The following is a 17,390-nucleotide window of genomic DNA, read 5'->3' on the forward strand; positions in this document are numbered from 1 at the left end:
ATCTGTGAAAGGACGCTGATTTGCATAAAATTATTTTGCATGTGCATTCTGTACATAGACAATAATGGGACATCGGGAAAAAAGCCACGCCCAACCCTCAGAGCATCACTATTAGCTCTGTGACTGGATACTTTTTATGCCTCGATAAGACGTCACACAAAATATCATATAGAAGGTAAACATGTGCCCTCTCTGGCCAAGGGCTTCTGTGACGCAGGCATGCTGAGAAGCAGTCTGACCAACGGTTGCACGTAGGCCATGTGTTGACCAATTGTGTCATGTGAAAAGGTGGGACTTATTAGACATTGTTAAACCAATGCAGTAATAACAGACTCACGGTGTATGGAGACTGTAGAAAGCAAATGTCAACATGGAAGGGAAGCCAAGGGAAGCCAGACATTTCAGGAATTTTAGAAATCCCAGCTGGACACATTTTTAGGCATTAAAAGGAGGACATGTCTGTAATGTATGGTTAGCCTAACATGATACAGAAGGATACAAATATAATTCTCGGTATTACAAAAATGAAAATATTTGTCTTTATTCTCATTTTCCTAGACTTGGCCTTGAGAAAGTAATGTATTATATTTTTCTCAATATTTCAGCAAAATAGATGAATATGTGGTTTTTGACATCAAAGCTGCACCCATGTATCAAAGGTACATGCAAAATGCAGCCCACACCCAAAATGCATTCAGCTGATAACAGAATACAGAACCAACCATAGTCACCACAGCCTTTGACTTTGTCTGTCCACTTTAATTAGTGCTAACTGTTTCCAGATATCACTTCTGCCATTATTCATTTTTCCAAAATACAGTCGGTCAGCCATTTCTTTGATGGATAAATGTCCTTCTCAAAATTGTGTTCACACCAAACATGAGATAAATCTGCCTAGCGCCAAGGCCATTTCATTTGAATGGGGCACATCGCCGGACCACAAAAACGCAATTCAGTTGATGGTTAATTCTGCTTTGCACCAAGTTCATCCAGGTTAACTTTTAACTCTACGAATTCCCATACCACAGAGATATGGGCCAATAGAAAGCAAGAAGGGCTATGGTCACTTATTCCTGAAAAAACAAACAAGACAGACAACCATTAGCCCCACTTTCTAGCTTTCTACTGGCCCACACCTCTGAAGTTCTAAAATTTGCATGTTACCACTGTCTCTATTCTTGCGCAGGAATAGTTACTCCACTTGAGTTTTTAATTTCTGGGTTATATGCCCCTCTAGTGGTCTACTTGAGCAATTGCAGCTTGACCTGACAGTATAAGGAAAAAGAGGTGACTGTCTCTGATCCTTTATTTGTTGGTCCTACTGCCAAACATTAAAATTTACAAGCATAATAAAACTTGGCTCAGGCTGGACTGACAGGAATGGCAAAGGGGTCCAGCGCTGTGACATCACTGTCATGTTTTGACATCATATAGGGACATAGGGATTTCAACATCTTGTCGAGGGGTATGACAGGATGTTCATTAAAAAGGGCAGGGAAGTGGGATGAGGAAATTCCTCCTCCACCCCACAATCAACACAGAGACAATAACCAACCCAGAGGTACAAATATTGTTCAACAAACTTACAGTTAACATTTGAAGCAAAGGCCAGGTTTGAGTAATTAGCAGTTAGAACCTGCAGATCTACATTGGGAGCATCCCTAGTGCTCATCAGCAGGTGGCAGTAATGACCATGTTAACGCCGACATTTACCCTGCTGACTTACATTTCCATAATACCACGTTTGGCTGACTGATCCCTTATTAAATCACTGCAGTGTTTTCATGTAATTACCCCTAGCTCGGTTCTCCTAATATTATCCTCTGTAAAGACGTGGCTGGATTTGCTAAGCTGATTTTGCTGCGATGTAACGCTTTGGTACTGATTTTAAGCAAGATCTCATTGGTGCTTCATACCATGAAACGACACTGTAAGACTTTGGCTCAAGTTGGACTAGCAGTAAGAACTTCTGTTTTGGCAATAAGCCAAATGAAAGAATTAAGTTGTATAAATTATGGTTGTTGAGGCTTGAAGCTGGTGGTTATTATATATATAATATTATATTATACAGCCATAAACTGTATAATATTGCATAAGTGTGGTTACATCTCAATATTGGAAACTATAAAACCTTACAGCAGAGGAGAATGAGAAGCAGTGTCTATATCATCTATATCACCCCTCTGGCAACCATCACCACCACAACAAGGTTATCAGTTTAAATTTAGACAGCTGTATATGCTCATGAAGGTGACTTTATGCTTTTGGTCCAAACTTAGGCAGCTGCACTCATGAAGGACACTTTAGACTTTAGGTCCAAACAAACCCAAAAGATCCTTGCAAAAGTGCAGCTCAGTGCTCTCAAAGCTATTATCTGCCTCTTTTAGTATATCATGGTCTCCTTCCCCAATCCCCACCTATCTGTGAAACACACACTCCCCCACCTCCTAGTACATGGCATCCATCAGCGGTATGCCATATCAGGTCTCTCCATTAGTCTTTAATAACTTTTATAATAGCTGGCTAAGAGCAAAGCTGGATTCTATTATACAGACACTAACCCACAGCATTATGATAATTGCAATTGTCTGAAAGCGGACAGCAGCCTGAGAGCTGCAGCTGCAGGGTAATCGCATTGCTGGGTTCAGTAATCTGCTTTATATACTAGCAAAGCTCCAGCTCCCTCAGCACTGTGAAGCTAAGTGCCTAACACGGATGAAAAACAGGAGTGGGTGTGGGTGTGCTGCGGCGTTGGTGGTGTCTCGGTGGCCAGAGGACTTGGCTGAAGCCCAGAAGGTCATAGGCTTGATTTCAGGGCATGAGGAGAGGTATACGGAAGTATACTGGTGGCCAGCGGGCTTGGCGGAAGCCCAAGAGGTCACGGGTTCAATTCCTGATCGCCAAGCAAGGGATATTGTGATATCCTGGAAGCCAGAGGTCTTGGACATGGCCCAAGAGGTCATGGGTTCAATTCCAACTATCTTTAGAACCTAATCCTCAAACACTAGCTCAGTGCCACCCACTGCAGCCAGTCATAACTTGTAAATAACTACACTAGAAGACTAATGTACACAGTTTCAGATCCCAATTAAAGTAACAGAGGCTTGGCTGTATTCTTACAGTGAAAGAGGTTAAGCTGTGTTCTTACAGTAAAGTGACAGATGCTTAGATGTGCTCTTACAGTAACATAACAGAGGTTAAGGTGTGCGGTTGTAGTAAAGTAATAGAGGTTTAGCTGTGCTTTTAGTAAAGTAACAGAGGTTTAGTTGTGCTCCTGAAGTAAACTAACAGAGGGTTAGCTGTGCTCTTACAGTAGTGAAGTGACAGATGTTTAGCTGGGAACTCAGAGACAGTGTGGGGTGCTTGAGCAGTTTGAGTTAGGGTGTAGAGGGGCTCCAGTGAGTTACTAGTCTAGCTTTGGAAATATACCCAGAAATAAAGCCGTGTATAAATCAGTATTGAATTTCAGTGGAAGTCATTGAGGTTTTAAACCATTCACTACATGAGGTCTGGAAAAAAAGACTACTGGGCGCCACCAGTGTGTGCAATCATGTCTGGTATATGGATCATGAGCATGCATCTAGAGCTTAAATTAAATGGCTATTTAGATTGCTGTTGTAATATTGATCACAAATCATACAACAATTAGATATTCACTCCATATGGTTTATCCCTACATTCCACTGCATTTGGAATTATTGACCTGGTTGGATTTTCTCCAGTCAGTCGTTGGGAACACACGTCTGGGGTTCATATGAGTATTAGCTTTTTGGAAGGCTGATCCAGGACCAGTTCCATCACTGCCATATAACATCACATATAACTGAAATGAGCAGGAAACAAGAAACGCAGCCTCCTCGTAGAACAGCGCCGTTAATGAGTGCAGCTGTGCTTTTCCACCAGCAGGTGGCAGACTGGAGGCAGTTTGGAGCAGGTCGGCCTGCATATCTTTGCACATCCTCCCACATTGCACAGCTCCCTGTGTGTGTGTGTGTGTGTGTGTGTGTGTGTGTGTGTGTGTGTGTGTGTGTGTGTGTGAGAGAGAGAGAGAGAGAGAGAGAGAGAGAGAGAGATTGTGTGTGTGTGTGTGTGAGAGAGAAAGAGAGAGAGAGAGAGGAGAGAGAGAGAGAGAGAGAGAGAGAGCGACTGTGTGTGTGTGTGTGTGATGTGAACGAGTACAATATGCTTGTGCATATATGACATGCACATCTGCATATTTGACTTCAAAAGTGTTCTGATGGACATACGGAAACTAAAGAGTGCTTTACTGCATGTCATACCACTATTGCTGTATGCATATGCAATCACAAGACAGTAGTCCGACGATGACAAGTGCCGCCTAGTTTCAGGTGACACAGACAGACAGTTCCGAATCAGGACTGGGCCGCATCTCGGAGCCAAGGGGGCCTATTTCTGCGTTAACTTCACCGCTCTGTGACGAGTCTGCAGAGCAGCTGAGAAGTCTGATCCCAGCCCTGCACCGTGTTCCAACCCTGCGCCAGATCTCAGAGCTTGGCAGACGTCCTGACAGACTAACGAGGACTAGAGAGTCTCCCCTCTAAGTACTGACATTTCACCGCGGTGGGGAGCGCTCTTGCCGCCGCTGCGGCTTCCGTCTCCTCTGAGGTTAATCACGAGACGGCATGTTGCATGTGGCCGGCGAGCGCGAGCTGCGCGCGCGTTTACGCATGGACCGCGATCGTTACGCCGCCGAAGCGTCTGCTCCGCGCGCTTAGCCATCGCCAAGGTGGAGCCCAGTGAGCAGAAACGCAAACAGGGATCAGTGGCCTTTCCCTATAGGTCGTTCAGGAGCCGATCTCGATTCATTTAAAAATGAAAGTATATAATGAAACTACAAAGTGATTTGGTGAGGAACACCTAAATAAGCTTCCAAAACTAGTGGCATATCTGTAGCCTATGCCACTGAGAAATAAAGTTACACTGTGAATTGCAAGCACAGGCACCATAATTATATAATAAGTAGTAAATATAATTTTAGCAGTAATTAGATTAATTAGCCCAAGGCTATGAGCAGCCTGATGAATGAAATGAAAACACGGAACTGAATCAGTGGGGATAATGCACAGTAACGATGCAGTTTCTGACCAGCCTTATTAGCCAAAAGGTCTTTAAGATCAGACATGCGATATCCCACCACATGAGATCTTATTTTTCTAATGTCAGTGGTTGGATGTTTGGCACGTTACTTTACAAGATTCCCTACAAAGGGACACGACAGCACTGGAAAAGTTTTCTCAACGACTTGCTGGCTCTCTCTGGCTCTCCGCCGACTCCGACCTGCATGCCTGCTTAAAAACAAGGCGATGTCAGCTCCCCCGTTACTGACTTCGGAGTCAAAATGCTGTGTGCTTACAAAAGCGCAATATTATTCAAAACACTGCTTCACAAGCTTTTGCAACCTTATATGAGTAACATGGAAAAATAAAATATTATTAACTGCACAAGATCCTACCACCACCAACTGAGCAGAGCGCTTTGGATTTGCTGCAGAGATATATATATATAGATGAGGTAAATATATATATATATATATATATATATATATATATATATATATATATATATATATATATATATATATATATATATATATATATATATTTATTTATTTATTTATTTTTATTTTATTTTATTTTTATTTTATTTTATTTTTTTTAAAGGGCCTAACATCTCAGCCATGGCTCCCTCGCTTTACCTCATCTATGCCCACGATCTCTGCTCGCTGGCTGGAGACGTTATTAGCGCTAAGCTCACTCCCACCAATTAAAGACAATCGGAGAGTGTGGGTACACTGACACAATGGTCTTTCTGTCGAGACGTGTTCGCACTGCAGTGAGAAGGGGAGATGAGACCAATAATTACTGTGCTGTATCTGCATTGGGCTACTCATGCATAAAAGCAGTAGGAAAGAGTCATGTGTCTTTGTGGGCAAATGAATATAACAGGCAGCCATTTACATTTCCTTTCATGCAGCTCTGATTTCAGTTTTATTTTAAGACTCGGATTTCTTTCATCTGCAAGAAACATATTATATATTTAATGCATAATTACTCATAACTGAAAACAAACAGTGGGCTTGATCACATGCCTCGACCACATTCTAGCTTTACATTCTAGCGTTACAAGCTAACGATACTGCTAACTATTTTAACTGCTAGATAGAGGACCTCACACAACCCAACTAAACCCGGCTGTAGAGAGAGGAGAATTGTTTTTTTGTTTTGTTTTTTGGGGGGGTTTTCTTTTTGCACAGCCAGTAGTTCATTGGTATTAAAAAAGAAGCGCTAGAGAAAATGATATAAAACCATTGTATTACCGAATTGTTATTGAACAATTAAATTGAATATTTAGAAAATAGAACTGCATTTAACTGTGTAGATATTTACCCGTTTATTCATTCTTTCGTTCGTTCGTTTGTTCGTTCGTTTATGAAAGCGGCTGACACAAAGCTGTTAATACTGGCATTATTTGAAAATATAAAAGAAATAAACTACAGTTCCAGACTCTATACATCACACTAAAAATCTGTAAAAATGCCAGGATAACTAATACATTGGCCACCTCCCCCTTTCTTGACTTGATTGTGTATTTCTGTAAAGGAGTCCAATTCAATACTTCATGTTTGAACTACAGAAACAGCCTCGTATCTGGAGCTCTCGCTCTCCTCTGTTTATCTCTGTTTTAACACCTCTTTTAACCTTCTTCCTTCTTTCTTCTTAACAGGGGTGATTTTATAAAAAAAAAAAAAAAAAAAAAAAAGAGTATGTGATCCAACTCCGTAGTGCCACAGTGAAAAGTGAAAGCATAGCATTAAGCCTACATTCATGAAGGAGAAGTGTTTGGGTGGGTGACCATAACGAAGGGTAAGTGTTTGGGTGGATGACTGTACTGAAGGGGAAGTGTTTGGGTGGGTGACCATAACGAAGGGGACGTGTTTGGGTGGATGACTGTACTGAAGAGTGTGTTTGGGTGGATGACCATAATGAAGGGTAAGTGTTTGGGTGGATGACTGTACTGAAGAGTGTGTTTGGGTGGATGACCATAATGAAGGGGAAGTGTTTGGGTGGATGACCATAATGAAGGGTAAGTGTTTGGGTGGATGACTGTACTGAAGAGTGTGTTTGGGTGGATGACCATAATGAAGGGGAAGTGTTTGGGTGGATGACCATAATGAAGGGGAAGTGTTTGGGTGGATGACCATAATGAAGGGGGAGTGTTTGGGTGGATGACCGTACTGAAGCAGCTCTTACCTCGCCCTTCCTCCACCTCTTTGCCGCTCCTCCCTCTCGCTGCTCTGCCCCTGCTGCTGCGCTCCTCTCCTCCTGTCCAGACAGAGGCATCTGACCTGCTCGCCTTCATCCAGGGCGGACCGAACCGGCGCGCGGCCCGCCGCGTGTCCTTGAAGACCCTCCTGATGAGGCCCAGGCTGCGGCCATCAGACATTGGGACCCCTCCGTCAGGCGGCACGGCTGGCCGGCCAGCCCCTGCCGGACCGCCGTCGCCTGAGAAACCCGAGTGGAGGAAGACAAGGCTGCCAGCGGTGAGGTAGAGGAGGATGAAGGAGAAGAAGCGGACAGGCTTGCGGCGGAAGTAGCGCTGGATCTTCAGCAGGGGGCGGGCCATGACGGAGACGCCGGGCCTCGGCAACCGCAAACGGACATGAAAAGGGGGGGGGGGAACGTTCCAGAAAAAAAACACAAAAAAAACGAAACAACAGCCCCACAAGTCGTTGTCAAGAGGACTCTTTAAGGGATCAGTTATCCCAAAATTTAAAATCAACACAAAATTTGAAACTTTCTCTTCAACTCCACAGATTCACGCAGCTGTGTGGGGGTATTAAAATAGCGCTTTCGGCACTGTGGCTGTTTAAAATACAGTATCTCTCTTCCATCACTGTGCATATGTGTTTTGTGTGTGTTGTGTGTGTGTGTGTGTGTGTGTGTGTGTGTCCAGAGAGTCTATGTCCAAAACGAGTTGGCGGTGGATGCCAGCGTGGGGGCCATGTTGTGACAGACAAGACCCCTTTCACGGAGTGAAAGGCGATATCGCTGTGGCGACGCTTTCCCTCCTGCTATCAGGCTCCCTGGTGGCCTCGTTTCCCCAGCGATCCGCCCGTCAATCAAATGGCCACTGATTCACTCCTGAGTCATCGCCCGCTGACAGCCTGAAAAGCACAGAAAGGGAGATGGAGAGGGAGAAAAGCACAGCTCAGTTCTCCGGAGCAGGTGCGTTTGTCCACACAGGCCTCAGTCACTCTGTCAAAGACAGTCAATTTAGATTCCCTTTCACATAAATGTTTCAAAATCTTTTTCTTTTTCATATCTTATCTTTTCCTATGCACAAAAGACCCAGAAAGCAAAGTTATATATAAAGGACTTACAGAAGACGTCCAGACTCACGGACGTTATCACATAAATACGGTTCATTAAAAACCGATGTCAGCATTGCAGTTAGACCTCTTGCCCATGAAGAGTAAGTGACCTGATGTTGTAAAACAGGTGATCTGGTGAAGCACTGCTGAACTGCTGGATCATTCACCAGTTCAGTCCTATCAGCAGAGATCCTTCATTCAATCATGTAAAAGCAGGAGTGAGAGTCTTAGCTGAACACTGGATCTGAAGGACAAAGTGCATTGGAAACATGAGCTCTGCACTACACTGTTACATAAGACAGGGCTCAGGATGGCTGCAGAGTCTGCTCACTTTCAGATGGCGCCTGGTTATCTTTTTGTGCTTTTGACAGTTACCTCAGTTCTGCCATCAACACCATATAAGGGAAGAATTATAATGAGTTCTTTTGGGTTTGGGATGTTTTTGACAGAACATTTAATCTCATGGATGGGAGAATTAGCACAGATCTGAGACGTATTATTTCCGCATGGAAAATGTTCTATTTAGCTACGGCGGTAGCTCAACCATCTATTTCTACACATCCATTTTCAAAAGTGCAAAGTTATGAGAGACAGATAGAGAGAAAGAGAGAGAGAAAGAGAGAGAGAGAGAGAGAGAGAGAGAGAGAGAGAAAGAGAGAGAGAGAGAGAGATAAAGCAATCTTACCCCAAGGTTCTTACACTTAATTTCAGTTAATCACACAGTTCACATTTCTTAATTAAAAAAGCTCATTAACTGTATACATTCTGGGCCAGCACAAAAGCAACAGTTAGCTCTCCTTTACATCTGGCCTCTCACTGAGCTGTGAAAGAGATCAGGCACAATAATTAAAAACCCCACTGGATTAGTCCGTAGGATTTTTACTAAAGCTTTTTGTGAAACTACAAAGTGGTTCAAAATACTCCAAACATGTCTGTATTGTTTTGAGACCAGTAAGACATCACTATATAAATGTTTTACTTTTTCATCTGATGGACTCCATAGCCATCTTTTAAATAAATTATGTTCATTTATGTCCCGGTTGGCTCCCCTCACTAGCATCTCTGTTGTCATGGTTACCCTGTCTCATGTCTTTATTTTGCTTTGGTTCCTTGTTGTTCCGCCCCTCGCGTAACTTTCCCTGCCTTTCATTTGTAGCACCTGTGTCTTGTTTCGCTCTCGTTATATCACGTATTTAAACCCTGTGCTTTGCCCTGTTAGTTTGTGGGTCGTTTGTGAGTCAGCACATGTTGCTTTTGCTATTAATAGTTGCATGTACTAAGTCCTTATTGTCGTGTTTGCTCCGCCCATGTTTCTGTAGTGTGTGTTCCTTTTTGTAGCCTGTTTTCCTGTTCTGTTATTGTGTGTGTTTTTCATCTCTTTTTATGCTATGTATTCACATATTCGCTGTGTCGTCTCACTGACCCTGGACTGTACTAACGATTTCCACCAATTCTGTACGATTTAAATGAAGACCTTCAGCCAAGGGTCAGCCAGTTTTCTTCTTCTGTTAAATACGCTGGCCTAAAATCACGTCACATCATACAAGATACAGGTGTTTCAGGTTCTTCCAAATAATCTGGTGAAGGGAGTAAACTTTCACTTTCTTTTGCGGTCTTGTGGTGTTCGAAGTATGTTTCAGCAGGGATGGAGGGACTGGGATAGTTTCTTCCCTCGCAGAGAGTGTTTTCAAACGAATTAATCAGACTCCACCCCCACAACTAACATCTGTGTGTTTGTATGTGTGTCTAAACATCTGAGCTTATGTGAATGTGTTCATAAGTGTACTTATGAGTGTGTGTCTGTGTGTGTGTGTATTTTTGTGTGTGTCTCAGTGTTCTTGTACATTTTCAGGACAAAAGAGTGATACCCTGTATTCATTCCCAAGTGTTTCTTTTGTCACGTGCTTTTTGTTTTGGTTCTTCGCTCCTCCCCTGCTCTGGCCCCTAGTTCGGCACCACACCTACGTCTTGTCCCTTCTTGCTAAGTGTCCCCCAGTGTACTTTGTTCATTTCCTACTGTATACAGAAGACAGCCCTGGACCTTTCCCTGTTCTTTGACAGGCATTGCATGTACTTCTTGTTCTGTTCTTTGTGCTGTGTTTTTCAATCTGGTCAGCTTCTTTTTTTAGTAGTTTCCCTGTGTCTTTAGTTTTCAGTTTCTGTCTGCTCCTCCCTTTGTTGTTTTGTGCCATGGCACTTTTACTACGGACCATAATGAAGCCCATTCGTGTTTGCATCCTGCTACCAAGCCTCCTTCAACATGGTTACAAAAGTGCTGTATTTATATAAAAAACCAAACTGAAAAACAACTGAAAGGATAAATATGTTTATCATGGTTAGGGTTAGGTTTAGGGAAATTTGTATTACATATATAGGGAGTTACACATGTAATATGTATTACACCAACAACTTGCATGAGAAGAGCACTCACTAAAATCTGCAATATCTACATATTACATATATGGCACCTATATAACATGTATCCGTATTATCACAACTAGTCCTGTACCAATTGTCTAATTTATAGCAGTTTCTGAGAGTGAGATTTTCATAGAACCTATCTGAAATTAAAGCAGGATAACAATACAGGAGGAAGGGTAGCGATTTGCATAAGGCTCCATACGACAAATGACCATTGTTGCAGTTGCACGGCTCTTTTTAGCATTTCCCCTTCCAGAACTGGCGGGAAATGGCACAAGCGTATATACCCAATCACGGCATCCCATTTAGACTCTGAGCCAGGAGAAATACACCACAGAGAAAACACTCGTGCGCTGTTGGTGCAGAACAGCCTGATCTGTGCTTAGCAGACTTAAGCGGTCCAATATGTCTCTGTTTGCATCCCTCGTGATGCATGTGCATTAATTAGTCTTATTACCACATTGCAGGTGCTACAGTAGTCGCAGGTTTCCATGCCAAGGCATCCAAGCACAGACCTCAAGGGCAGGTGTTTCTAATAAACGCCGCTAGCTCCTGGCTTAGCTAGTGCGCTGAACACAGGGGTTCAAAGTGTCACTGCAATACATGCTGCTACATACTACAGCTGAAGTATCACTTTAGCACTGAAATTGAGGCTCATCTACATTTGTTACTCTATATACTGTATATTTTGGATTTCATCTATGTGTACGTGTGACAGAGACCGTCAATATGGGTGCTCTGGCACCAGTGCCCAAGAGCTGGCTCTTTGGCCTGGTGGTTGGGACACATGCTTACCGCCTACAGGATCTGGGTTTGAGATTGGTAATAGATGCTGCCCTCTGTCTTTGCTGCAAATGGTATCAGTAGTGGCATGATACTGGGAGGCCACTGGCAGTGCGCCTGTGGTTAAGGAATGTCCCCTGCTGCAAACGGATGAGCCAAAGCACAGTGTGACCCCATTGGCACATGTTTATAGTCTGCAGGACCCAGGTTTGAGTGTGGTTGCTGCCCTCAGCCTTTGCTCTGTGGGCTGCATGTTGCTGTCCTGTGCAATAGCGGTATCAGTAATTGCTGGTAGTATTACGAGAACGATCCGGATATATGATATACGGTGCAGATAAGTAGAGGAGATTGGGAGAAAAGGAAAAAAAAGTGGCAGGGCAGTAAGAGTAGGAGGGTCAGAGAGAGAGAGGAACTCCGAGAACCTGTTTATTTGTTGAGTACCGGCTATGATCTGAGCGTCTGCCGAGCAAGCGGGTGGCGTGAAGAAGCACAGCAGCCAAAGAGACATGCCAGAATGAGGGATAGCAAAAGGCTAATTAGGAACACAAACAAATCACAGCCTGGCCTTCTCCGAGACCAGCCAGGCCAGCCACCTCCACTTCCATCGCTCCGCCCTCCCACCAAACTGTGGATTTTCAGCCATTCGTGGGGCTGCTACCTTTGGGCCGTCCCATAAATGCACCCTTGTTCGCTGCTGGGCAGGGGGCCATGCACTGTGGGATGGCTGTTCCTAAAAATAAAGCCCAACGGGGACCACCCGTACTGCCCATCCCACTCAGCCTGTTGTGTACATTCCCGACAGACCTGCACATCGGCACTGGATACGTGCAAGCTGTTCGGTGAGATTTAGGATTCTGACATTCCAAAGCCCGACCCTTATTCATATATTAATTTTGGATCTGGCTGTTTAGAGAACTGGATAACACCTTTGTTCTGGAACAAGTTTTCCATTTGTTCTGAGTAAAATATGTGCCTGAAAGAATGACTCCACATTCCAGACCATACAGAAACACCAACACTATAGATACAGATGCAAAAATACAAACGAACAGGCCTGTGATTCTGTATGGGTTGGTTTGAGATGATTTTGATCTAGCATTCACCACAGCCATGGAATCACTGTTGCTTAAATAATAAATAATAACTCACATATGATCAACTTTCAAAGCAAGCAAATCACTAGATCAGCGTTTATGCGTTTATGATAATAAAATGAAACATATTTTGCTAAGTCAGATGGAAAATCCTTGAAAACAAATCACAGAACACCCCCTCTGTGAAGCGGACACCTCCCTTGGTTGTTCAATCAGCTTATGTGCTCCACATGTTGGCGTGGTTGACCCAGACCCAGCAGTTTTCCTCAGGAGGCAGGCGAGGCCAGTTAATAACCCCACTCACAGCCAGCCGGCCCTCGTGCGTGGGTGGGAGCTTTCACGCATGAAAGTGTGGGAAACGAGTCAACTGTCATTGCAAAAAAAAAAAAAAAAAGCATACGTTGAATGTGCGTTCTCTGGTTTGGTACATCTTACTGACAGGATATGCAGAAATGTTCTCCCATAATGAGGTGAGGTTCAAAGACCATCACCTAATGTTTTAGTTTTCCATGCTATGCAGTGTCCAATTTACCAAATATTGGGTCCTTTTTTTTTTTGACACAGCCAGCAAAGGCTAATTAACGAGAGGAGGGGGGCACACTTGTGTAGATGATGGGCTGTGATACGGAGACTCAGCCAAGGCAACTATGGAATGACCACCGCTGCAGATATAAAACACTGCACTGCTGCACCGCATTACAGGTTGAGGAGAAACGTTTGACCTTTGACTGCACTAGGCAGGTTAAGCAGGCTACAGTGAAGGCCATTTCTCATTGGCTGACACATCCTGCTTGGCTACTGAACCATGACTGAACACAGAGCTTAAGTGTTACCCATTAAAACATCAAAACAGTCCCTGCATGCAGCCTCAAATGCACCTCTCATTTCCTTCCGCTCTCTCTCTCTTGCTCTACTTTCTTCCTTTCCCCCAAGAGAGTGTGTGCTGTTGCTCTCTCTCTCTTTCTGTGTATCTCTCTTACCTTCTTTCCGGTCCCGGTCCCACTCTTCCCCGCTATCTATCACGCCACACTGTCTTCCTCCCTCGTCCCCCTCTCTGTCTTTCCCCTGCTTGCTCTCTCTCTCTCTCTCTCTCTCCCCATCTCTAGAGCTCTCTCTCTCTATCTCTCCCCTCTCTAGAGCTCTCTCTCTCTTTTGCCCCCTCTCCAGAGCGCTCTCTCTATCTCTCCCCCTCTCTAGAACTCTCTCTCTATCTCTCCCCCTCTCTAGAACTCTCTCTCTATCTCTCCCCCTCCAGAGCTCTCTCTGTTTCCCCCCCTCTCTCTAGCTCTCTCCTCCTTTCTATCTCTTTCTCTCTCTCTCTCTCCCTCAGGCCTGCCGATGACCCCCCTTTCCTTAGTCATTTAAGCAGAGTCACTTTCATATCAGGATAACGCTTACCTTCCGTGGCCGTGACCATAGTGTTGTTTACCTTAGACTGTTGCCGCAGTCCCTTCCTTTCGAGACACTTCTTTCACTTTGCTGATCCAGTGTGCGCATGTGTGCGTGGAAGTGTGTGTGCGTGTGTTCTCTGCTATGTTACAACATAACCCAGCCTATTTTTTTCTAATTTCCCTGATTGCCATTCCAGTCTCCGTGTACATAAGGTGTCTATTCTTTTTTTTTTCCTATCAAACTGCTGTCTGTGAGTAATGAGAGTTTATTCTGACCTCTGCTATCTTCAGCACACACACACACACACACACACACACACACACACACACACACATACACACACTCACACACACTCACACACACACATACACACACACACATACTCACACACACACACACACACACACACACTCACACACACACACACACACACATACTCACACGCGCACACACACGCACACACACACACACACACTCACACACACTCACTCACACACACACACACACTAACGCACACACACGCACATACACACACACACACTCACACACACACACACACACACACACACATACTCACACGCGCACACACGCACACACACACACACGCTCACACACACTCACACACACACACACACTAACGCACACACACGCACACACACGCACACACGCACACACACACATACACACACACACACACACACACACTCACACAAACACACGCACACACACACACACATGCACACACACACACACACTCACACACACACATACACACACACACACATGCACACAACACACACACACACACACACACACACACACACACGCACACACCCCTCTCAGGCTGTGATTTTCATGCCAGCCTGTTCACTTCAGGAGGTTCTGAAGGTTGCATGCGCCATTCAAGGCACCACGCCAGCCTCCAGTTAATTACCCGCATGCCTGCTTGAGCACCAGTCGGCCAGCAAACGGGCGCCGGCCCAGTAACCTGCAGACGGCAGCGTCCGTCAGCCTCCATCAGCCTCTGCCAGCCTCACCCAGCCTCCACCAGCCTCTGCCAGCCTCACCCAGCCTCCACCAGCCTCTGCCAGCCTCCACCAGCCTCCACCAGCCTCTGCCAGCCTCACCCAGTCTCACCCAGCCTCTGCCAGCCTCCACCAGCCTCCACCAGCCTCCATCAGCCTCTGCCAGCCTCCACCAGCCTCCACCAGCCTCCACCAGCCTCTGCCAGCCTCTACCAGCCTCTGCCAGCCTCACCCAGCCTCACCCAGCCTCACCCAGCCTCACTCAGCCTCCACCAGCCTCTGCCAGCCTCACCCAGCCTCCATCAGGCTCACTCAGCCTCCATCAGCCTCTGCCAGCCTCACCCAGCCTCCATCAGCCTCCGTGACCTGCCTGCTTTCCCTCACGCACTCACTGCACTGAGGGAGTGTGTGCAGCAGGAAATGGGCCCTGCATTCAGGCTGGCACAGGCGAGCACTAATCAGGGCACAGGGCCCCTCCAGGTAAATACTGAATCCAGGCACCAAAAGTCATATTCAGCCCAAAATGGCACTTGTAGCCTAGTGATTACTGAGTGCATGGGTGAATCAATAGTCCAGTTGTTTCAGCATTTGAAGTGCTCAAATGTGATCTGCTTGTGTGTGTGTGTGTGTGTGTGTGTGTGTGTGTGTGTGTGTGTGTGTGTGTGTGTGTGTGTGTGTGTGTAATGTGACAAAATAAAGATCCTCTAAGTAAGCTGTGTTGATCTAAAACTAAAACTATTTTCAGATCATCATGCATAAGATTATGTGGAACTAATTTTGAGATAAGGGCTGAGAATTGGCAGCAACAATACAATATAATATATAACATGATATAAGCATCACAATATGATATGACACAATATAATGTAAACTTGATATAAGCATCAAAGTACAATACAATATATAACATAAGCATCACAATATATCATGTTATATAGTATAATGTACTTTTGCTGCCAATTGTCAGCCCTTATTCTCAAATTAGTTCTACATAATCTTAAATTTAGCTGATACTTTTATCCAAAGCAACTCACAATTATGACTGAGCACAACTTGAACAACAGGCCTTACTTAAGGTAAACTTGGCAGTGGTGGGGCTTGAATCAGTAACGTTCCAATCATAAGTCAAGTATCTTAACCAAAGAGCTACCACTACCCTAATCTCACAACTGATATGAAAGTAGTTTTAGATCAACACATCTTACTTAGAGGATCATTACACAGATAAGCACACCAAACATAAAACACCACTGACATTTCCTATTACAGCCACTTGAAGTTATACATTTGTAAAAACATTCTACATTAAATGCAGGCCTTTGCAGGTTTTCAGGTTTGTGGAACTTGTTTCGGATGAACATTAGTGCGCTTCACTGTGCAGTGAGAATGTCAGCTGCAGTGGAGTGCAGCATTCCTTCAGGACATTTACCACCCATATGAACATTATTTGCTTTGACAAAGGTTCTACCAAAAGATAATCAGACTCATAAGCTCTCTACCATTTTAGCAGCTATTTATCGCCAACAAAGGTGATCGGCTTATTTAATACTTATGTGCATAAAAGTAGATTTGGAAACATCAATCAGGGAAGGCCAGCATCGGTTCATGTATTGCCAACAACATATTCATGATATACACTGTGTTGGTATTCTGACCATGGGCATATGTTGGATCCGCCCTCTGATATTGATATGTTTTAATCATTGGCTCCTGGGCTTTATGCACTAGAGCTCTCATGATGAGAGTGCTGACCTAGGATCCATTTAATGACTTTCACAGATTCATTTGTGGATGCATATACATGGTGAAATTATTCAAGTTGAGTTCTAAACATATGGCCTCCTAGTCTTCTTCCTCTGCATGCACAAGACCAGATATATACATGTACCCAAAACCTTATGGTATCAGAAAAATAAAAAGAATTGTGTGGGTAAACTAAAATGAGAGCGTAGCTTTTGTGAAAGTTAGCTAAAGTCTAACCCAGGTACAACTTTAAAGCTTATTATGTTTATAACGCGTTTGCATAGGTATACAAATAGTTTGAGTAGTTTTGCAGGGACTGGCTAATACAAACTGTTGGGTTTCTTCTCCGCCTTAATTTGTTACAGGAAATTGTAATCACAGCCCAGAATTAGCACTGAAATGGCTTCAGGCCGGAAGACAGATACACATCCGCCAAAGCATCCACGGTGTTTGCGATGCCTGGCTTCCTTAAACTGAGCGGAGATTGCGACAAGAAAACCAGCCTGGTCTCTAAACGAGACGTCACGCGCTGCCTTCCGG

General features: G+C 44.4%; 1 protein-coding gene across 3 annotated transcripts in view; it reads right to left on the reverse strand.

The window, feature by feature from the left end:
* wscd2 (WSC domain containing 2) overlaps positions 1–17,390 on the reverse strand; it is a 55,516-nt gene that overhangs the window by 16,828 nt on the left and 21,298 nt on the right. For all 3 annotated transcript variants that reach the window (XM_081710373.1, XM_081710368.1, XM_035525917.2), the window contains one exon: positions 7,272–8,185. In XM_081710373.1, coding sequence (XP_081566499.1) covers positions 7,272–7,644 — 373 coding nt within the window. In that variant the 5' untranslated portion in view covers positions 7,645–8,185. The remainder of the gene's footprint in view (positions 1–7,271; positions 8,186–17,390) is intronic.

This window comes from Electrophorus electricus, chromosome 1, assembly GCF_041902795.1.
Source record: "Electrophorus electricus isolate QZ-2024a chromosome 1, ASM4190279v1, whole genome shotgun sequence".
Lineage (NCBI taxonomy): Eukaryota > Metazoa > Chordata > Actinopteri > Gymnotiformes > Gymnotidae > Electrophorus > Electrophorus electricus.